The sequence below is a fragment of the Melanaphis sacchari genome, unplaced genomic scaffold (assembly GCF_002803265.2).
Source record: "Melanaphis sacchari strain LSU unplaced genomic scaffold, SCAv2.0 Contig0_pilon_pilon, whole genome shotgun sequence".
Taxonomy (NCBI): domain Eukaryota; kingdom Metazoa; phylum Arthropoda; class Insecta; order Hemiptera; family Aphididae; genus Melanaphis; species Melanaphis sacchari.
Window position 1 is genome coordinate 2,397,063 of NW_020270366.1, and position 26,043 is coordinate 2,423,105.

Here is a 26,043-nt window from a genome sequence, read left to right on the forward strand (position 1 = left end):
AATTATTTTATTTTATTACATTGAACTTTAAAACTAAACAAAAGAAAAGCTCATGATTAAATTTAAATTTTAGCTACATAGTAACTTCATAAGCATAACTACAAATCAATATAACTTTTCTACAAAGAAACTTTAATGGTCATGATTGGATTATTGCAAATAACTAGATCGACGCGAAAATATTTTATACCTAAGCTCTTCCAAGCTCTTTTTATAATCTTATAATTTATAAATATTTATCCATTATGATTTTTATTAAATATTTGCATATTTAAAACTATATATCACACAATAATTTTCCTTCAAAATTTCTCTGACGACTAAAATGATAATATTGTTATGCGATTTTACCATGTTTTTATTTAAAAAATAAATCAAAAAAGAAAATTCCATTTAAAAATTCTTGAAATTGTTTTAAAATTACTTTGATATCATAGTTTAAAAAGGGAAAATATATTATTGTTTTATATTATGTATTTAGATTTTTGATTTAAATTACTTTGATAGTATCAAACATTTTTATTTTACTAAATGATTTGCAATTTAATTATTTCAATTAATCTAAAAATAAATAGTAGTACAACATTTGAAAATCATTTATGTATGTTTTCCATATTGCTAACGTATTTTATTTTTCAGAATAACAATAAATTAGTTTGTATTCTTTCTATAATAATATTACATTACATAATATAATATTATGGTTCTTAAATATTTATATGGGTGTAAAGCTACTAAATTTACATTAAACAGCTCATAGAAATAAAAAGTTATACGCATAAAGTGGTAGGTATATAATTATACCAAGTTATACGTTTTCTTTATTATTTCAGTAGATACGAGTATTAATACAGTTATTATGACTATTAATGTTGTTTTATCAACGGCAGCCCAATGTTTTTTTAGGTGCGACAAATAAAACCAGTTTTATTGAAAAATTATACTTATCACACATTATTTGACGATTCATATTCTTATTTATGTTATAACATTTTGAAGTGGGGATTATTAAATGTCACTACCGATTTAAAAAGTATATAAAAGTAAACAACTGCATTACCTGGCTAATACACTCGCAATAATAATTATTCGAAATGTTTCTCACTTTTTTTTTATTTCTTATAAATCACGCTAATGTGCTTCTATTAGGAAAAAATTCCATTTTTTTTAGAGCAAATTGTTAAAAAACTAATAAAAGCTAATGGTGATCAGCACGAATTCAACTTGTAAAAAACAAAATGAAAATTGCATTCGCGATATATAATAATAATAATAATAAAAAGTAAATAATATAGTGTAATTGATGGATTCAAAAATTAAGTTCATACTACAGTTGCTGTGAATATTTCGCAATAGTTTAGTGTCAGCGTTTTGGTCGGAACTTTTTTTGTATCACTGAAATCGCATACATTGTTTTGTATTAAAATATTTACAGGCCCGTGACGTTTTTGACGGGATCATAAAAAAAACTGAAAAAAAAAACCAGTCTAGATACATAATTTTGTGATAATAATAACCATGATAATACAATTTTGCATTGTTAGGTATAAAAAAAGTTGCACGAAAAAAAAAACACATTGGGTGCGAACACGTGTGCTCACCAGGCGTCGTTGCGGGCGTCTGGCGATGTACCCTCGGCGGCGGTGCCAATTAGCGGCCGCCCAGAGCGCAGTCTGCTTGCGCGCGTTGTGGTCCACTCGGAAAACGTTTACAAATAAAAACAAAATTAAAAATTCACCATTAAAAACGTATTGTTCGAGATTAAAAGATTTCGTCGTCATAATTATTGTTTTCTTTGAAACGGCTAGCTATTCAATTGGTGTAATTGTAATATTGTATTATATTATACGTTATATGCGCTGGTACCACCCAGATTTGGCTGGGGACGATCTCAACGGTGCGACTCCTGTTAACTAATCCGCGAATAGACGGTGATTTCAACAGTACGCGATATTGATATCGATAAACGAGCTCGGTTAGCACAACACATATTAGTGAAATAATATTTGACAACACGTAACGCGTACGCAACGATATGTTTACCGGTGAGTCCACCGCATCGGCCGATCCGTTCCGACGTCGCCATCGGATGTCATACCACGGTAACCCGTGATGGATACGTGTCCTATACCACGACATCAGAATCATGTTACCGAGTCGTCGTTTGAACAAAACTGCTCGCACGTATTTTGCAATTGTTGCCGCTGCTGTCGCCGCTATAGTCGTTTTTCGAATTCCGAGTAAGTGATTCACAATTATTATACATCATAGTCATCTCATAATTATTGCCATCATCGTCATTTTTATAATGTGTTACATTTTACCTATTACCTATTTACCTTACAAAGTAAATAAGGGCAAAATTCTTAGTCTTAGCCTCTGTCTAAAAACATCGACAAAAAACTTACGAACGACTTCGTGTTGAAATTGTTAAGTAATTTAATTGTTATTTTACAATTTTCCGTAATGATACACTAATATACGAATATTATTAAGTTCGTGATTCATGAGGCATATTTAAACCTCGCGTTAATACCTTTTACTCATCCGAAGTAATATTATAATAATGGTATTGAGTTCAAATTCAATTGTTTTGAATTGTGAAAATTGCTCAATTTATTGCTTACACATATAACGTAATATTTGTAAATAATAAAAGCAGTTTTAAAATATTAGTAGACTAAAATACGATTCTAAAATTATCTATATCTGTAAATCAAACACCATAATATTTAAAATTATATTAAATATTAACCTATATCTTGGGTGACTAATTATAACGTGATTAATTAATACTTGAGCCACTGTTTTAAGAATTGTATCAGTAATTTCATTTACATTTTTTATGTTGGAGTTTGAATATTGTAATTTAAAATACAATTTACTATAATAAATAGACACATCTATAAATCGGGACTACTCACTTATCAATAACCGAATACATGAATTTCTGATGCTATTAATTTACTGTTATCCATTGATCATATATACATATGAAGCTTATATGTAATATGATGTTTTTTTTATTTTCATTTAAATTTCAAATTGTTTTTCATGGGATAAAGTGAATATACGTATTAAAACAAATAAAAATTTGATATATATATATTATTGAATATTAGAGTGGATGTAAAATAAGATTAATCAAATGCAATTTTTAAAAGTCAAAGTCTAAACGTTAAAAAAACATCAGAAGTAGCAATATAAATACTTACATAATATGAAAATTAAACATTTGTCTTCTTTTATATAAAAGTAGTTAATTGTTTTCACGATAGTCATTGATAAATATGTTATCTATAGTTTTATACAACTTTTAATTTTCTAGGTAAATTTACTGGAAAATTACCGGCAGTATTATAATTTTATTGATACTTAATGTTTCATTAGTATAATTCGATGAAATAATTAAATATTGGTTTTAAATATTTAGCTTTTTATTTGTATAATAAGAAAAGTTGAAACATTAAGACTTTATAAATATTCAATTTTATTCTATATTCGATTTATAAAATATAATTAATGGTATTTTTGCTAAAAAATTTAGTAAAAATTACTATTTCTAATAATTTTAATTATAAATAAATATAATACTAATAGGTTCATATAAAGTGAAAATGAAATAAAAAGTTTAAAGAATTTAAAAAAAGTTATAATGCTGAATATTTTATATTTTTAAATTTATAGCCGAATAATTAGTAAAAATATTAATTTTTGTAGTGTTTAATGTTATTTATTATGTATTGATCATAATTGTTTTGATTGGAGGATAAACATGTTTATTTTTTTTTAATATGTGGATAAAACACATTATTAGATATTTTCTGGTAAAATTAGTGTACAATTTCCAGAATATTTTTTAGGATTTTTTAACCATAACCTATTTTGGTTTCTCACTTGTAACTATAATTTATTTTATCAAAAAAATCAATCGTAAATATTTATAAAAGCATTAAAGTTTAAATTTGAATGCATCTTAAATTTCAATATTCAATTCTACCATAATTTTTTACTAAATAATAACAGTAATAATAATTATTAATTTGAATATTTAAAATAATATTACGGCTTCAATTGTAAATACTATTAGTTAGATTATTTTCGTATAATGTATAAATGTTTAATATATTCGTTCTATTTATAGTATAAGATATTGAATAGTTTTATTCATAATAGAGTTTCAAAGAATTATAATTTTATATTAAATGTATTTTTGTATTAAAGTTTTGACATTAAACAATTAAACACACATATAAGTATATTTAGAATAAATAATACCATGCAGGTTAACTATGAAGATATTTTTATAAGTTAAATACGTCAAATAAAATTGTTCATTCGTTTATAAAATCAGTTTTTTGTCAGTTCAAATAGCTTAATATTGTATTTTTGTTGAAGAAATTCGTAAAAATAGGCGTGAGTCTATACTTTAAATGGATCAGATGTTTTAATTTAATTTCAAAAATAGTATTTATTTCTACACGTTAAAAGTTATATTTGATGTAAGTTGTTTACATAATATCACGTAATTATGAATTATAAAAGAAAAAAATGTCACGAAATAGAGGCCCACCTAAAGATGGACATCTAAATATATATCGCAATAAACGCATACCAGAAGGAAGAAAATATTTCCTATGTTCTTTTATGAGACTTTATTAATTTTCTTTTTAATTTAATTTAAACTCATTAATTAAGTACAATTTTAATTTGATAATATTAGAAAAGTATTTATATCGAATAACTTTGTGCTTGGTTAGTTAATTTAAGTGCATGTAAGAATTCTTATACAAAAGATGTGATATTATGATAAGAGAGTTTAATAATACTTTAATAAACTTCAACACTAAAATATAATTATACATTTAAGTTGATATAGTGAGATTTTTCTAAACCATAAAGCGTACTAAAACATAATGATAAAATGTATACCTATATAATATAATATTGTCATGTTAAAATTTTTTTAAATACCTGTTTATGTTGTCATTCACACACACACACACACATATATATATATATATATAATTTATTTATTTAAAAAAATATTATTTTATTTCGATTGGGAATTATGTAAAAAAAATATTTTTTAAAAAAATTAATAGATTTCAGAATAATGAGTGTTATTTTATAAAAGAATTACTTTTTATATTATGTCAGTACTGTATGTATTTAAGTATTTCTATTTCTGTAGTATCCTGAGCTTATTCTAAATGTAATTTTAAAAAGGTATACTTTACATTGTATGATTTTTCTCCGAATCTAAAGAATTTTTTAATGATTGCAAATAATATGCAAACATTAGTTTTTATTAATAACTTTTTAATCATATTATTTTTTATAGTATCGTTATTGGGCGGCTTCTTTTTTCACGCGTTGCATGCAAATTAATGTATATTCGCATACCTACATGTTTATTGTAAACTTAAATTATAGATTGTATGTTTTAAAATAAAGTTAAAAAATAATAATAATAAAATATTATTTTTATTTAAATTTGCAACAATTCATTCATAGATCGTAAAACTATTGAAAATAATATATTTTATACTAGTGAGCGATTATCCGTGTATATATTAATATATATTCATAATTGTAATTAAGTCTTGTTAAATAATGAATTATTATGATGAAAAATAAATCCACTACCTAAATTAACACGTATAAAATACACGCAAAATATAAAAAAAAGTTATTACGTATTATAAAAAAAAATTTAATATAATGTATTCTTAAGCGATTTAATATATTCAATATTTTATACTTTGAATAATATAATTAATAGGTATTAAAAATTGTGTATCGTTTGTTTCATAGCTATTGCGTGTACATTAATGTAGTATTCGTTTGTAGCCATTAAAATTTATTCGTATACCGTTGTAAACTCACAGTTGTTGAGAATAAAAATGTTCATACAATGACATTTTTATGGAACAAACGTATAGCTTGAAATAATAAAAAAAATTTCGGAGATTTGTTATTTTTCTTGACCACTAAAGTGTCGTTTACACAACATATATATATATACACATATATATTGCTTTATATATATATTTCGTTGAGAGTGTCCGCCCAAGTGCTTGTCATTAAAACTTGAGTCTGCTGACCGTATTTGATGGGCTTTAGGACACTCAGATATAATGCAAGCATTGTGTGTCTAAGTAACTTTATATTGCATGGACTATCTGAAGGAAAAATACGAATTTCTACAATGAATTGACAAAATGTGCCAAAGGTCGATATATCCTCTTAACCTAATCTTTTTTTTTCAGACCTTCAAAGATAAGCGTTCAAAAAAGACTTTTATAAAGGTTATCCTTTGTCACGAAGTTATGCTATTATTTTAGTTTTTCACTAAAATGGTTTAATTTCTCATTTTTATTTATTAATTATTTTTTTAGAAATTTAATGTAATATTAAAAAAAAAATCAATCAGTTAAGGATTTTATCCATACATAATGTATTCGCTTTTATATACTCATTGGCATATACATACCCTTAGTAATAGTATTAACTACCTACGTAATATTTGTACTTTGGAGATTATTAGACAATTTATTTCAATAATAAATTAGAAACGAAATATATTCAATATATATTATAAAAGTATATAAGTGTAATTACATATTTTTTTTTGTGCTGTATTATACAAGTATTAATGTTAAGCAGACTAAAACACATTAGTTGATAAGTTTCAATATATATTGTTAAAAACCATTTAGGTAATATCGTGTCATCATTCTGCGTAAGTTTACCTCATAAAGATAAAAAAATTTATAATTCTGTAATCATATATATTTTAATTGTTTTAATCGTTTATCTAAAGAAATTGTCATACTAAAAAACGATTGAATTTTATTAATTAAACTGATAAGCTTCTATCAAAAATATAAGAAATAATAGTATTTAAAGATTAAATTACATAATATAGATAATATTATATATGTATAACAATGCATAAATTATCATATAAAGGCTTCTTAAATACTTTATTCTATACCAGATTAGGTTATATCTTGTTGTGTAGATTGACGGTGATGATGAATTTGATTGAGGTGGATTTGAGATCCTAGCTGAGTGATGTAGCCAAAAATTCTTAAAGCATTGTATTTTTATTTGTCTTGGAAGTATAAGTTCTTGATAGTAATATATTTGATATAAATACTTTAAATTCATATTGATCACTGGAGTACTTACCCTATTTAGCAAAATTTATAAACCGTATAAAATTGATATATAGCAGATTTTTAGTATAGCGATTGTGACTTTTTTTTCTACATATTATGATTTAATTATTCAATATTGATTAAACAATATAATTTTGTACTTTATTTAAATTTGATACATTTTATTTAATATAAGCATTTAAGTGTAAAATAGTGTTATATTTAAATAGTATAAAGATATTTTATATTTATTCAAATTTTATTCTGATAATATTCGTATTATTTAGACTAAATGTATATACCGTTTTTTCAAAACATAAGGTTGAAGTATGGAAAAGGTTTAATTCCATTATATGGTTAAAATATGTTAAAACACATGATCGTTTTTTCTTTAATAAGAATATTTTATTAAAAAATTTAATTTGGCTGAATTGAATTATATTTTATAATTCGTTTATTAATTATTTTATGTTAAGTTTTTAGTTTAACAAACAATGTATTTATAACATCTAAAAAAAAATGCGTTTTTGTCATACTTTTAACATTTTACTCTCAAAATATATAGTAAAATTGATTTTTGAAAAATTGAAAAAAAATAGTATTTCAATTTTATTTAATGAGAAGTATGACGCTTTAAATTACTTAAAACTTTAAAACTTCTATTGTTATAAACATCAGTTATTACATCAAGTACTTTTTTTTGTAAATATGTTATAATTAACGTTTACCTGCTTAAACTCATATTTGTTATGAGGAAAAAGTTAGAATATGTTAATAAAAAGTCATATTTATCTTATAAAATATTTCCTCTTAATAATTAACCATTAATTGAATAAAAATAGTTAGGTTTTTAATTTAAAAGTTTGGAAAACTTTAATTTCCTTGTATAATATCTTTTAATTTAATTTTAATTTTTTTATGCATACCTATTGATTTTATAAATTACATTTTTTTTTTATGGTTTTAATTAGCAATAAAATGATGACTTGTATAATTTTTTAATAACAACACATCTATTATAATTACATTATTTTAAACCTGATACTATTTTTCTACAAAAATAGATTTTAAAGATAATATATTTTTTTTTAAATTAGTAAACTTGATTTCTTTTAATAGCAGTTAAAAGTATTAATTTGGTATTATATGAAAATGTATTATCTTTAAATAAATAAAAGAATTAAGTCTATTAAAAAAAAAAAAAAAATATATATATATAATAAATAACATAATGTTCATTATACATATTTATTTTACAGGGAATTTTGTAATTGTAAGATTTTTCATTAATTGTAAGAACAACGATTGAATAATTTATTCATTAACTTTTATAGTTCATGTTAGGATTATAAAGTATAAACAAAGTAAAAGTTACAAACACTGTTTAACTATGAACTCATAATTTGTATTTTAAAATCTTGTCTTTATTTGTCTACGAGGCATAATCTTATTTTTCTCGAAATTGTTTTGACATCTTAATTTTAGTAAAAATAGGAGCTTTTGACACATTAACATGAAGTTTTTTTTGTAAAAGAAATCTAACATTATATTTTATTCAATTGCATAATATGTTAATAATTATTAAAATTTTGAATTTATCACAATTGTTATGCATTATTAAATGAGTTATAATTATATAAGGAAGAATAACTATTATAGTAATTGTAGAAAACAACTAAGATAATAGTTAAAATGAAAGTTTTAATACTAGATGTGTGGTTCCAACATGGGTTTGAAAATATTATTATTAAAGAAGTTTATTAAATTATAGCTGAGTATAAAATGTTCAATTTTTTATGTTATTTTTACGATTTAATTGTATAACATTTTAAGTAATGTAAATTTAGTAAGTTAGTTATTTTTTTGAAGATAATAAATGTGTTATAATTATTACAAATCATGTTGCTTATTATTTTAATTTTAAATGGGATTTTGCCAAGTTATCTTATTTAGGTTGTTTATCAAAAGGTGTCCAAATTAATATAAAACGAAACAAATTATTTGTATAAACTACTTGTTATGTGATTTTATTAACGTTTGATTTCATAATTTAAACTTAAAATTACATTATCATAACGTAGTTATTATTTTTATATATATATTTTTTTTTAATTAAATAATCCATTCGTTAAGAATCTTAAATAATTTGACTACTTTAGAATATTTTATTTTCTAAAATGCATTTAAAAGAACTTATAGACATTACAATTAATAATTAATAATTAATTTTTTTAATGAAGTTTTTTATATTAATTTTATATTTAATATCATTCTATACGAATATTATACTTGAAATAATAAAATTCAAAATGTTTTAAACAGTGTATTGAAATAAAAAAATAAAAAAATGTTTATTCAATTTATTGTATATTATGTTCTTTAAATTTATAATTGAATAATAATAAAATATTATTTTTTTAGTGTTTTATCATTACAATAGAACATAACTGTTTTGAATTAAATATAAATATTTTTTTCTTTTAAATATGTGAGTAAGACACTTTATTAGAATTTTCTTTAGTATAGACAGAAACTCAATGCCGTACAAATTTCAGAACTAGTGTACAATTTCCAAAAAATTTGTGAGAATCTCTTAACCATAACTTATTCCAATTCTTCATTTGCAACTACCATTTGTTTTATAAAAAAAAGCGAATATTCAAAATTATATTTAAGTATTATAACTACAATATATATGAAAAATATGAATATTACATGGATAAAAAAAATAGCTAACACTGTGTATGTAAGTGTCATGTTTACTTGAAATCCCCAGAAATAATATCTCTGTACTTTAGATATTTACTTTTCGATTTAATCTAACCCATTTTTAAAGAATTTTCTATTTTAAATTGTTCTATAAAGAGGGTTTGAATGCATCTGATCTTTTAATTTAATTTAAATTTAATTGATTAAATTAATTTACTTGATCATAGTGTTTGCCATACTGATTAAAACTATAACAGTCAAATTTTGTTATTAGTTGACCATTTAAACATTGACTATTATTTTTATTTTTACATCGAGTGGTCTATTTTTCGGTTAGATAATAGTGTAGAACAGTGATACCTAACCTTTTTTATTCGACGTGCCACTTTAGTAAACAATCATTTTTGAGCGGACCATCAAATATAAAAGTACGAATAATCTCAATCTTAATCTAATAATATAATTGTGTTATATATAATCAAACTAGATTTTTCATTACTAGTAAAGCAAACTCAAGTTAAAATTTCACATTAAACATTTTTTTTTTAATTATATTATTATCATTACTATTATAAAATAAATAAATATATAATTTTACTTTTTTTAAAATATTTTGTTTTATTTAAAAATGTGTAGCGGGCTACAAAGAATATCTTCGTGGGCCACAAGAAGCCCGTGGCACGCAGGCCGCGTATTGGGCGCCACTGGTATAAAATATATACACCATAAAATTTGTTTATAGATTATTCAATATGTTTTAATGGTGAATTACCTATTGTATCAATATAGGCTACGTATAAAATGTATCTACATTTAAAGGCTTAATGTGGACTTATTAGTTTCTCTAAAATCTTTTTTAGCAAGAAGACTTTTTTAATAATTATTTCAGAGTATGAAAATAGTATTTTCATCAAAGTTGCAAAATTTTAAATACATAACAGAAATATTTAGTTTTAAAAGATTGGTCAAAAATAATAATTTGCACTGATAGAACACTCCCAAAGTAAAAATAAGATTTTGGTTGAGAATATTCGTGATATATGTGAAAAGAAGTTAAAAACAATTTTTTTCACAAACTATATATCTATATATACTTATATTTTAGGCTTTTGGATTTATTGCTTCCTTAGTCGAAAATTAGTAATTTTAACTCAAATTTTCCATTGCTATTTATATCTGTTAACGAATATAAAATATAATTCGCAATACATCTTTTTTAATTGTTTACTCTGGTCTCTGACATACATGCAATATTTTCTTATTCTTAAAATGCATCTCATTTCCATCTGTTTCGCTTATTTTAACCCCTTTATATTGATTATTGACTGTTGACACCTTAAATTGTCAGAAAGTTTTGTATCTGTAGACTGTATGGCGTATGTAATATATATAGTATAATTTATATGACTATTATTTTAAATATGTATAGATATGTTGAGAACGCTATCAACATGTTTTTTATATTATTAAGTATAAATATAAATTATAATATAATATTGTGTATTTAAAGTGAACCCACACATTTAATAAAAATAAGTAAATAGTATATATTTTGAATATGTTAGTAAATAGTTGAAGTGGATTTAACAATATGTTTATTTTATGGGATATATGAAGAGCTAAATTATAAAATATATAAAGTAAATATTTTTTGATTTTAATTTTTTTTAGAGATTTTGTAATAATTACTCCGTAATTATTTAGAATTTAATCAATCTGAAGAACTAACAACTTTATGTAATTCATGAATATTAATTTATATACATATATATATATAATACATGGTATATGTTCTTTTATCAAACAACACTCAATATTACGAAATCTATGTATATTTAAAAATATTTTTTTATAATTTTTAGTCAAAATGAAACAACACTAAAAAAAAAAATAGTATATTTTTGATATTTTTATCGTTTTAATTTTTTTTTGAATGACAATATACATTATTAATTTCATATTTTAAAACGAGATATTTTTTAGGAGTATTTTGATACATAAAAATCGAAATTTGGACGAGCGGTTAATGAGTTATAAGTATTTAAAGTTTAGGTTAACGAAGCAATAAACCAACTTTTTGCGGGATATTTCTTTACTTCACCACATCGCTCACTAAAACTTTAAATACCTGCTTATAAGTTATAATTCATAAACTACTTGTCAAAATTTCAATTTTTATGTATCGAAATGCTCTTTAAAAATATTTCGCTTCAGAATATGAAATTAAAAATGTGTGTTGACAATAAAAATGTAAAAAATGATAACGATAAACAATATTAAATAATATAATTTTTAAAAATGTTAAAATATTTTGAATTAATGAGTGTTGTTCGATAAAATAATTACTCAGTAAATAAACACTCCAAAAGCCATATGAAAATGCATATTTAAAATACATTTCTTGACCAGTTATTATTTAATTGTATGCACACACATTAAAGAAAAATATAAGAACATAAGATAAATTTCTGTACAAGAATAAATTAAAAATTTTATAATAAATAATTTTGAGTTCCTGATTTTTTACTTAATGTACATTATATTAATTAACTTTTAGTATTATTTTTATAATATTTTATGTAACTATTTCCTTATTTATATTTAACATTTAAGTTAATTAACTCAGAAAAATTGTTATAAGTTATCCCTTTTTTTAATTAACTGTATTATTTATGTTTATCTTTTCAACTATAATGCATGTTTAAAATTTGAAATCAATGATTACTGCAATACGATAACTGCATGATACGTATAAATTATGTTATATTGAATCATAATGTTATTTGCTTGGTATTTTATGTGCAAGTCTATAAATTACTTCTGTATAAGACCATCTGTGTATTCAATATTTAATCAATTGATAAAGTTATATTTAAATTTCAAAACTTTTTCCTTATAAAAATATAAAATAATAAAAGAACAATGGAATATAGTACTTATATTCATTCTTAGCTCAAAGTTTAAAATCATGCACGATGCACGAATAGTATGAATAATGTCTTTATAAAAATATAAATTTCAATTATTTTAAATGAAATAACTTATTGTTTATGTTTTATTTACACAACATTTATGCGTTGTGAAAAATATTATTTTTTTTTAGTTATAGTGTTTTTTTGAGTTTAATTAAAATTAGGTAGTGCTAAATAATATGCTACATTTAATATATTGATAAAAAATAATATAAATATGAAATATCTCTATAATCTAGGGCAAATAACAAGGAAAATACATACAATTTTAATAAAAAAATGTGATATCAATTGAATAATCAATAAAAATTTAATTTATACATCTAAGTAGATTTTTATTTTAAACTTTTCTATAAATTGATATTATTTAATTTTTCAAAAACTTAAGTTAAGTTTATTTTAAGAGTTATTAGGAAAATAATAGATAAAGATAATAATATAAGGCGATAAAAAAAAAAAAAATAAATTAAAAAATAAAAATAGAAACAAATTGGGAATAGGTATAGTATAATATTGATAATTGCTTTATAAACAATTGGTAGAATAAATATATACAAATATCTAGTAAAACCGATAAAACTTTGATGGTTTAAATTTATTAGTTCTTATAATACAATTTAAGTTGACAATTAATTATGATATAAACCCTTTAGTGATGAATACGATATCAATCAATGATATATTGTTTCAAAACACATATCTAAAGGATAAAAACAGAAAATTAATCGTGTCTCAAAATATCGATTTCTATTTTGAATTAATAAAACTTATACTATGGGTTCCGGTTCGGTTTCAGTTCCAACTGGATGAAATGTGTTTTATGTTTGACGTCCAATATAGGTTAAATTAGATTACTATTATTAAAATACACTGAAATATTACCATATGTAATTCGTGCAATTAATTATTCATATAGTTTTTGGAAGCAACGCATTACATTGTTAGTATAGCGTGGTGTTGGATTTACGACTATTATTATTATACGCAAAGATATAATAATATATATAATATGCGCAACGTGTAACATACAATCTATGCAAAGACGCGTTTTATTGTGTTTTTTGTTTTCCGTGTACACACAATACGTTGCCGTCGGTGGCTGTTTAATTTCCAGAAATTTTGAAAATGCAGAAAATGTAGCAACAGTATTTTTTGTAGATTTATTATAATATTATTATATGAAATAATATTTATGTTTTATATTAACTACTCGTCTCGCGATTCTTGTATCGTATTATTTGATCCGGTTGGTGTGAGCCAATTTCGAATATGTTCTATCATATAACAAGTAGGTATAATTATGAAATGGGTGAAGCATTACTAACTGGAATCTTACTGATACGTTTTATTAAAAACATAATAATATTATTATAACATAATAATGCTTAAGGTCGGATGAGCGATGATGATGTAAGTATGCTTTATAGTGTTACGTTCCGATGAAAATGTCTATTCATATATCCACGTAGGAATGAAAATACTTGATATATAAAAGTAAATCTTTTTTTAACATAGACTTAAATATAAAAATATATTATAATTATAGTAAGTACAAGATGTTGGTGAGCGGTGTTATGACCTAACTAAAATAATACTTAACAAGATTGTGAGTGGTGTTACGATTTGTCTCTGAGCGTCTTGGATATCTCTAACCGTCTGTCAAGCTCTTGCCCAGGTCTCCCTTATAAATGGTTGATTTACAAAGAAACGATTTTGGTGGTAGTGACTTTTGATGATACGAGAGCTCTCGCATTTGATTATTATTCTTGTCGACTCTCGCACTCTCAGAGTTTCGACTTTTCTATGAAATGAGCGACGTGTGATCATACCTAAATTGTCTTAATTAAATAATACAATGTTCACACTATCTCACTATCTGCCTTGACCTCACATAAGTCATATTGTCTTGCCTTATTAAATAATCGAAACATGTGCCATCATATCATACTACATATATATATAATTTAAAATAAACTAAATATTACATGATCCGTAACAATAGGTATTGTGTTAGTTATGTAAAAATTTTACAGTAAATTTTTTTGTTTTGCCTTTGATTTATTGTTGGTGTGAAACTTAAGTGTAATACGTGTATTACATTTTTAGAAAACTACATGAGTACTAAATAATTGTGAGTGAGAGGAGGAGGGGTAAATACGAAAAAAAACAAAGTGATAATAAAATATTACCTTTGTTTAGTTTCTTATAATATTCATGTATCGGATTAACACTATGGCTATTCTTCTTTCAAAAAACGATTTTTTTGTTAAAAATCTTGTAAATTGATAAACTGTACAATTCTGTTATTATTTGTCTGCAATATCTGCTAATTGCTGTTCATTGTAGGTACCTAACCTGTGTTTACCAACCACTCTTTGTTTCAATGATGATATCTGCCAGTACTTGTTGGTATTCATCAAATTCTGGAACTACGGATCACATAAGTATTTTGTATATTATTCCAAAATCAAAATTTATGTGTAAAATAAGTGAAACATTATGTGATTTATAATTTCATATGTAGACTTTGCATAGAAAACTTTATAATATTTGATATGAAATTTAAATTATTATTTAAAAATAAAAATTTTAAAAAACAAAACCATGTTATTGGATTATAGGAAAGATGTAAAAATTTTGATTTTGGACTATTTTATTGAGTAGTTTAATGTTTGCCCATATACGAGTAGTGTTAAAGTTTCCGGTAATTATTGTACAGTGTACATATTATAGTATTTCAGGGTTATACATATTCGCAACAGTTTATACATTCCATTAAAAATCTACTATATTATAATATAACTATACTACACAATATAATGTATTATTTGAAAAAAGAATATGTATATTGTTATTCAATATTCGAAAAGTGTATGAAACTGTAATGCTATTACACTATACGGTAGTGGATATTTCAACAATGATAGTCTGTGCCGCCAAGCAATAGACTTTTGGCACCGTCTAAATACTTACTCGCGAGTTGGAACCTCCCTCAATACTCGACGACGATCTAGCAAATTTCATACTCAGTAATCACAGGCCATGTTGGGATGGGTGATGGGAGGAGGTGATCGGAGACGGTTGTACAACGCCCCAGAGACGTTTACAATATTACAACGTGTTATACGATTATTGTTATTATTATTACGATTTATGATCATTATTATTTTACGGTCCTCCGTGTGCGTATTATAAACGTGCAGCGGCCGAATCACGTAAAATGATATTATTATATTCCACAGCTATTGTAATAATAATATTATACAATACATTGCAATATTATGATCTCGGTAAAAAATAAAAATTACGCGCGCTCAAAACCGTCGTCTGATTATCATAATATTTTCGTCGACGACGCGTCGCATGAAAAGCGACAGCTATTCCATGTATATAATAATATATATGTATGTCATATATATTATTTACGCGTGTGTTTCGTATGTGGTTATCGAGATTTGTCGGTACAAACAACAGATGTGTGAAATTCACATTGGTTCCATAGCAATATGTAACCATAGGTACAAGTCGCGTTCGTAAAACCTATTACACAGAATAGTATAATGTATGTATATTTTGGATATACACACATGTAAATATATATATATATGTACACGGTACAGACGAGCGTCGCGCGTGTGTCGAAATCAAATTCTGAAGCAGATTGATGAAACACACGTCGTCGCTTTCGGTTTAGCGGTAGGCATTGGCACTACTTTTGCTATTATTACAAATTACTGTTATACTGCACTCTAGATAAGACGAAGGGGGCCCTGCGACGGTGTTATACTAGTGTAAAGCCGTTTTTTGGGGTACAAGAAAATCGACGTGTAAACCACGCCACGGTTTTTAAAAACTATTTGAATGCACGCGAGCCGAGGTTCTATACAAAACGTTTTTGTTTTTAATAATAATCGATTAAGATCGGACGGATATCCGTTTTTCCGCGTGAGAATGTCTGGGCTGGGTGCGCGCCGTCGTGACGTTATAGATGGAGTGCGATCAAAACTCGCGGACAATGACTGAGCGTGTGCGTCATGGACGTATGCAATAATATGATGTGCACTGTAAGCACACACACGCCATAACGTAATATCCTCACACAATGTACGTACGTAACATGATAGGTAATGTGTATAATATGAGCAACGAGCGTTCATTGTAAAATAAATGAATTATCGCAGGCTCGCCGTGACCGTCTATCATATTATTATTATTATGTTTTCACGTGTATAACATTGTTGCTCGCCGACAGCTCAGCCGCAGCGTCAAAAACGTATCATTTCGTGTTACTATTATTTATCTACGAACTGTTCGCGCGTGTGCTAAGACGCAGATACAATACTATTTGGGCGAATACAATATGCTTGTATTCTATATAAAACATCATGTTGTCTGTGTACCTGTAGCGTGTAAGTGTGGCTATGCATTATAATATATTCTCATTATTGCGGTTGCCGTACGTTTTTGTTGTTATATTGTCGTTATTTTGGAATAGCAAAGTAAGTTGTCTCGAAAGTTGACAACAAAAATAAGGGCGTCACATGCAGATTCGTGTGTGCAATGTTTTAAATCCAGTTAATGCTTTTTTTAAATTTATTTTGAAATCTATAGACGGTGCTCTAATACAATTAACTAACATTCTGATTGTTTTAGATGCTTCTAATACCAAAAGTAATCATTTTTTGAATTTTAAATTTACTTAACTATAAATATATTTATTGAATATTTGAAGCGTTTTATTATCTTAAATTATTTTATAAATTGCCTTTAGTTTAGATATTTTTAATTAAAAAATGTGTTAATTATAATATGTATGCACTTTGATCCATCAGTTTTTATATGGGTTAAATAAAAAACATGATCGATTATTGACGTTTTATAATGATAATATTTGAACTTGAAATTGCTGATAGTGGTTCTGATTTTGATTGGTTATTACCTAGTAATTGTTTTTGCATTTTACGTTAAATTCTAATTTGATACTCAAGAATAAAATATTCATCATATCAAAACAGTATAATATGTATAAATACCATAATGCATCAACAAATATATAACTTATAAATAATAACATAATATAGCATTGTAATAATATAATATTATTATATACATACTTGCGGTAAGTATGCTTTTGGTCGAAGTTTTTTTGACAGAATTATTAAATAACATTTTACTTTTTTACATTACAATATACTTGTGATATATGTTACATGATATACAGTGCATTATTTACCTTCTCCATATCTATACTCTAACCTCCAGTTATTTATTTTTTCCGTCAGAATTTGTTTTAGTGGGTTGTCAACTTGACACACGTACGACCTATCTCATCATATCTAGTACACTTAGCAAACCGATTTATATTTGTTAAGCGAAGCAGTTGAATTATTTTGTACATACCTAAACAGACAGTTGTAAGGTATGAGAAAATCAAATTAAAAAAACAATGTGCTTCTATTTAATTACAAGCCGTGATTGTGTAACAATATTACTTAATTTTTCAACCATTCATTATTCATCACAACTATAAATAAATCCGATCGATAATTATATCGCAATTTACCACATCGTCTCATTATTGTGAATTGTATGTCACTTTTTAGTCACTCTTTAGTAGCCAACCATGGATTAACATAAAAACAAAAATACTGGAAATTGCAAGACAATCAGAATTTTTCAAATAAATATTATATACTTCGAGACGTCTAGTTTATTAGGTCAGTATGGGGCGTGTACTGAAAAGTTTGAGCATATAGGCTCAAATGCGCCCATTGTATGGAAACCAAAACTAAAAGACACACGTATAACCTTTAAAACGATCATATATATACATTTAAACCCATGTATTACTGTGCGTATGGGAAAAATAAGCGCTCGTGCTTTGTTTGGTAATATATTATATATATAATGCACAAGACGTAATGTATGAGTGATCTGTACTTAAGATTTTTTGACTGGGTATTATATAATATATCTTTGTTATGTATACTTATGTCACCGCTGAATAAATTATGGATTTTTTTACCCTAGGAGAAAGTTAACAATAAGTATTTTTAATATTTTGCAGGCGTAAAAAACACGTTTAAGATTTTAATGCTGAAATGTAATTTAATAAGGCAATGTTTATTTCTTTCCAATTATTGCTCTTGGAATTTTATGTGTATATTGGTATAATATATATTATTTATTACAATTTTTCCGGTTTATACACAAATTCTTGTCTGCTATTACTTTCGTTGTAGTGTGCGTAATGCTTATATCGAAATATTCATAAAACATTTTTTCACGCGCGTTTTAAATTCAAATATATTGCAAGTTCTTTTAAACTCGTTCGTTGTATTGTCAAATGAACATTTTTATTTTGTCATTAAATAACAATAAATGTATGCTTATATATATATAATTTATGTATTTATACTGATTATATCTAATACATAACACATAACGTTTTAGCGCTATTTAAACATCCCTTGTACATATTTGGAATGCAATAATTAAAAAGGCAATGAAAAATCGTGTCTCTGTACAACGTAAATCGAATAGATTTATTGCTTAATACATTTAATTTAATTTTTTAGTTTTCGGTTTTAATTACGTTATTCGTGTAATAATGTTGAACACATTCAAACATATATAATATTGGTTATTATAGTAATTGCATTAAATATTTATTGAAGTCATTAATCGGTCTATTAATAGTTTGAAAAAAGTTCCATTCCACTAGGTTGGAGTATTTTCTAGGGTTAATTCAATAATAGTCTCACGTTCATAGCGCGAAATATTTGTAAGCGTCTGTGTTATACAATATGTTTACTTCTGTTATATTATACAATTTATCGAAATTTAGAAAAGGCGCGTGCCGGTTGAACGATATGTAATCATACTAAATAATAAATATTAATTAATTTTATATTATAATATCTTGTTGGTGATATTTTCTTGGGAATTTTACTCCTAATATAAAATTATTCTATAAATAATAATTGATCCAAATGACTTTTAATTTTAAATGTGATTTTTTTTTCAACTTGCTTAAACGTGTTTTGCATATTTCAAAGCAATGGGAAAATACTATAGAGTTATTTTTATAGTATTCAAAATTCAAATATTGTTCAAATCAAATTGAAAACTGCCGAGCGTATATAAATATAATATATTCATATTATTTACGAATATGCATACGTTACGAAATTATTTTTATGAAATGTTAAAAGTTTTCACCCCGAACGGGATAGAAAGAGACAAAGAAAGTAGAGAAAACTGGAAAACTGGAGTGAGATATGAGACGGTGTAGAATCGGTAGGGGTTGTATATATTATATTATGCAAAGATTGCGCCCGTCGCGACGTCGCGTAAACCACTACCATGGTCGTCCATCGTCACTGGCCTAGCTACAGTAGCGATGTCGACGGTAGTATATATTTATATGAAGCAACCCATGTAGTAGCGGTGGTTACCATTGCTGATGAGAAGTTCAACGATACGGAAATTTCATTAGTTCGGTCTCCGGCTCGGCAGAAGTATATATATATATATATCGGTACCGCAAAAACCAAGTACCTACGAATATCGTATTTATATTATAATACAACGTATTGTATATGTATGTACATTTATTACTTCACACCTCCCTACTTGTATTGTATGTTGTATTTTCTCCGAGACATAAATAATAAATCTATTGCCGCTGTATTATGTGCGATATGGTTTTTTCTTCTTTATACAATATGTAATCACTTTTTCGACTAAAGAACGATCGCTCTAAACGTTTCATTATGACGGCTGACATACACACATCACATTATTATCATTATTATCGGAATGAGGTACTTTTTGAAATTGCGAACAATATGTGTGAACCGTGACGTCACGATCCTGTTGTGGAGGAAAACTTTTTATAAATCTCGTAGCGTTTTCGCAGAGTTTCCACCGATTATATTCTATTAATCGAATTCTATATAGTACGCTTGATAATAACAAGCATTTAGTCGTTTATAAAACGTCAACCGCATATAAATGTTCGGACTCTTTCTACACGAAAAATTTTAAAAACTTCGAAACGTAGTGTAGCAGCGTGTCCCCAACTTTCATTTATGTTTCAATTTTAAAAGAATTATACACGGTACTTCTAAAATAATAAACGCACGAAACAAAAATCTATCTAAACCAGTAGACCAAAATTTGAAAATCTGTATGACCTGTGCGTCGCCGCGTACACTAGTCATAATAATAATATTATGTATAGTATAGTACACCGAGTCCGGTTGAGGTGATGGGCAGCGAGAACACAGCATGGCGACGTCTGTAAGTGCTCTGTTTTGTTTTACATGTTTTCTTTGGCACTTATATACTTACTAAAACACGTATATCCCTCGTCTTTGCTGGCACTCACTGTAATTAGCTGGTGAGGTGATGAGGGTAGGCGCGTTTACACACGTGCGTGGCGCATCTAGCTAAACGAACCGTACGAACGACGCGAATTGCACTCGGTCGTGTGCGTGATTCGATTTCCGAGTCCGGTCCGGTGGAAACATAGCGCACAATTCTATCCACACACAGTACATGTGATTCGTAGTAGGCGGGGGCCTAAATTATGATACACCGACGTTTTCCAAATCACATCAGATCGTCCCTAGGAAATGCAATTTGTCTCGGCCCCTTTAAACAATATAGTAATAATAATTATAATAATAATAATATTATCCCGGGGTGTGTGAGTACCTTTTTACGATATTATATCTATATATATATATATATGATATGTATTACGTTATTGTCCTATTTACCTTTATGACGGGTTCGAGCCAAATATCATAATATTAATTTATTATTTAATAATATATTGTATAAATGGTATAAAATAATGTGTTTTTCGGCGATAACTCGTTGCGATATTGTTTTATCGTAGCGGAAACATATACGCCGCCTATATATTATTGTACATTGTACAATGATTATTACTTATTAATTTATTGTTATTAAATCGTTTCGGAAAATTGCTGACAGACTCCATTGGCGTTTCTGCCACCGGTTAACCATATAATATTATGTGTCTGTGGTGTTTAACATTAGTACAATATTATTATCATCGGCTATGATACAAATCCACCGCACGTATAATATAATCCCCGTGGTCGATGATAATATGCGAGCATAATATATCATTATATTATAATGGTTGGCGGTGCTATAATCCAAATAATAAATAAATAACAATCACTATAGCACCCCTAATATCATATTTTATTTAAATTTTATTAGTTTTTATTATAAATTACGATGAGTTAAAAAAAAAAAAAAAGAAACCTGTGCTATGTGAGATTTTACTATCGCACCTCGTCTGAAACCAGCGATTGTGGAGTGAGCTATTGATTCTTGTCATCGTTATCAAAATAAAATGAATTAATCGAAAAAAAAACACAATTGTTTATGTTAAAATAAGTATTATATATATATACATATTTTTAAATAATACTCCAAGATAGGTATTATATAACGAGTAAAAGTATAGGGTGGTTGAATTTATAAAGATTTTAAATTAATTTTACATAATATTATATATTTACTACAGGGTGTAGCATTTTTAAGTGTAATAAATTGTCGCATTTGATGGATTTACTATTTTTTTGTAGCAAAATACTTTTTTACTACTTCTTTTTTTGAAATTGCCATTAATTACTATTCACTTATTGAGTATTTATTCATTATTTTTTTTTTATAGGTACTCATCACTATTTTTTTTCCAGACGGTAGGCTTGTTCCATGTACTTCGTGTATAGCGTGTATTTTTTATAAAAAATAAAAAATTGTCTTATTGAAAATTGATAGTTAGCATTGACGTCTTGTCACTGGACAGGATGTTATAATAATGAAGGAATCACTCAAAAAGTTGCTTAAAAATTTTTATGCGAATTGAATTCGATAGCTAGTTTATGATTGGGAAACAAAAATTATAAAACAGAAAAAAAAATGTTAAACCTTAAGATATATAATATTTACGATTTGTGATACAATATTATGGTTGTTAGTAGCAAAAAATAAAAATCTCACTACGCTGACCAAACATTTCTAGTACACTATTATACATTATCTATATCAGGTAGGTACCTACTCTAGCAATATGTTAATCATTATAATATAAAATATAGTGTACTGTAGCGTCACTACTCCCAACCACTAATTTATACATCGTCCATATGTCTATAATATATTTATTTGCAATAGAGGAATTTTTTAAATTTCATTACTTTGAAAATTCTTATGAATAAATGTATGTATACCATCACTGAGATTTGTTTTCAAGATTTTTCTAATTTCATCTTTACTCCTGAATGAAATCATGTAAAACATTGGGACGGATAAGAACTAATATGGTATATATATGCACTTTATAGACTTAAAAAATGAGACTATAAAAAGAAACGTGATTTATTATGTCAATATATAATCGTAAAAGACGGTATAAAAACGTAACGATAAAATTATATGGTAGTAACGTATCTTAAAAATAGTAAATATACTTGAGTCATGCTAGTCGAAAAAAAAGTTATCCAAAAATCAACTATATAATATAATAGAAGTCCAGTGAAATCGGGATGTATGTTTATTACGTACTTACAAAATAACTCAAATATTTTTAGATTTTCGTTATTTTTGCGAATTATACAGTATGCTATGTGTATGATATATTTTATCAATTCTGATGGAGAGGAGATACCCCAAATTTAATGGGATTATAGATCTACCTCTTTGCTTGGTATACTTGTAAAATTCTTACTATTTTTTTAAAATTAATCTTTTAATGATAATAAATATAATGTAGTTCAGTTGAAAAAATATCAAGGTAAAAATTCTTACAAATATTCATTAGAAATTAAAAGAACATTTCTTTTTAAAATAGTTAACTGCATAAAAAAAGAAAATTTTATATTAATACACAATCTACATTAATTACAATAGTAACTTTATTATTTCTTATCTATATTATAAATTAATTATTAATCATGTTTTTGTTACTTATGTTTCTTTGGAAAATAAAGAAAAGAAGATCAATATTTAATGCAGTATTTTGATATTAAATGATTATTGTATCTAAGCAATCACTTTTGTAAGAAGTCGAATTTTATTATTCTTATTATTTTTACGAAATTAGAGAAATTTGGAGTTAGAATTAACATCACTTCTAGATTCAACTCCAAAACATAAATTCGTACCGTGATTCACCCGAAAAATGATAAGCTGGCATTAATTCATATTTAACTTGTAGTATATATCACTTAATATATTCAAAATGGTTCTTTTAGTTTAATTAAATAGACACTTATGTGTTAAATAATATGGTTATAATATAATATTTGTAACAAAATAATTTTTGTTATTGAATTATTTGATTAAAATATAATAAACTGAACTAAAACGTACTATCTTTGCTAACTGTGTCTATCTGAGTTGATAATTCAATCGTGTGACAAGAAAATAATTCTTATTTTTTATTATATTTAAAGTGTCTGAACATTATGAAACAAATTACTTTAGTGCTAAGCCGATGTAGGCACTTGAAAATTCAGTTTTCGTCTTATAAAAACGAAAATGATGTGGGATACAATGGAGCAAACGAAGGGTACATTTTAAATGTTGAATTAAAGCTTTGTTGATCAAGATTGCTTTGATAAAAGAATTTATTAATACTTCCCATTCAAAAAAAAAAAGAGATCTTCAATAACAATTTACAGAGCTAAAAACCAAATTGTATTACAATTAATATATTTCAGAAAAATATGATGTTTTTGAAAATTATTAATTTTCATCATTTTATATATAAAAAAAAAAAAAACTAAATGAGAACTTGGTCATATTGAAAGTATTTTCTATGATGCTCTTAAATAAATTATAAAAAATTAAATTTTTTAAAACTTTTTTTTTTAACAAGTTTAAAATTAGTTTAACCGTTGTTATCTGATTTTACATCGTATGGTCAATCAAAAACTTACGTAAGATATGTAGATAATATAACGGAATCCAATTTCTTACTCATGCGTTCATTAAAATATTATCATCATATTTTAAATACATTATTTATATGAATGATCAAAAATTGAAAAGACTAAATTGGTTTTGAAATTATCTTGAACGCGACTACAGTTATGTAATAGAAATTGTTAGTCGTTAGAGAAAGGGTTTATATAATATTATGACTTAATTGGCATTCAGTATTAGACTTAACACGCACCCGATATTCATAGACTTTAACCCTTATTATAACTATTATCTTATTAAATAATTCTCAAATAAGATGTGTAAATTTAATTTACTTTGGATTTAAATTTTGATATAGCATACAAACATTGAAATTCCATTTAACAGCAACAATTTATTTGAGGGAAGATTATACCATACGACATATTAATATATGTTTTAATAAATGACAATCATATTATTATTATATTATTAAGGATTATTTATGTGTGCATTGTTTTACATTAACAGTAATGTTTTGGGTATAATAAAGCTATTTATCTTTCTACCTATATTTAATGATCAAAATATAATAGTAAAATGTGTGAAATTTCCGATAAAAATATAAAAAAATAATGACCCCGATTTTTAATCTACCCAATTCATAATCCCAAAACCGCGACCGGATTAATTTTGGTAAACATATAAATTTGAGCGCACTGTATCTAAATATCGAAGTTTTTAGTGCTTATTGTAATGTTGGATAAAGACTTGTTGTTAGTCATTATAATAATTATATTATGAAAGCTATATATAATATAAATCATCAAGCTCATCTTGTGGGGATACTATACATTATGTGAGTTAAAAGTATTTACATATAATTATTACGCACATATAACTTCAACTCGTAGAATCTTTGTTATATTTTTTATAATTATAATTATTATATAGCAGTGTACTTATGACGGTGATTCAGAATACATCAAATACCAGTTGGAAATTTTTAAATTATGAGTGTGCGTTTCAGTAAAGTTTTTGAGATGAAAAAACCACTAACAAGGTAAATACACGTATTAAAATGGTCTATATACGTACTTAGCGTTTAAATTGGAATTAAAATCGTTCAATATTAAATTATTTTTGATATGATTAGGTATATAATATAAATTATTGAAATATCTTTATTCCCAAAGATTTAGCATCATGATTTTAAATATTTAAACAAATATAACATTATT

General features: G+C 25.4%; 1 protein-coding gene across 1 annotated transcript in view; it reads left to right on the plus strand.

The window, feature by feature from the left end:
- The first annotated feature begins 1,672 nt into the window (after nt 1–1,672).
- The window catches only part of LOC112597941, an 81,786-nt gene continuing 57,415 nt past the window's right edge, over nt 1,673–26,043 (plus strand). The window contains exon 1 of the mRNA XM_025344201.1: nt 1,673–2,240. Within this exon, the coding sequence (XP_025199986.1) occupies nt 2,147–2,240 (94 nt within the window). The 5' untranslated portion in view covers nt 1,673–2,146. The remainder of the gene's footprint in view (nt 2,241–26,043) is intronic.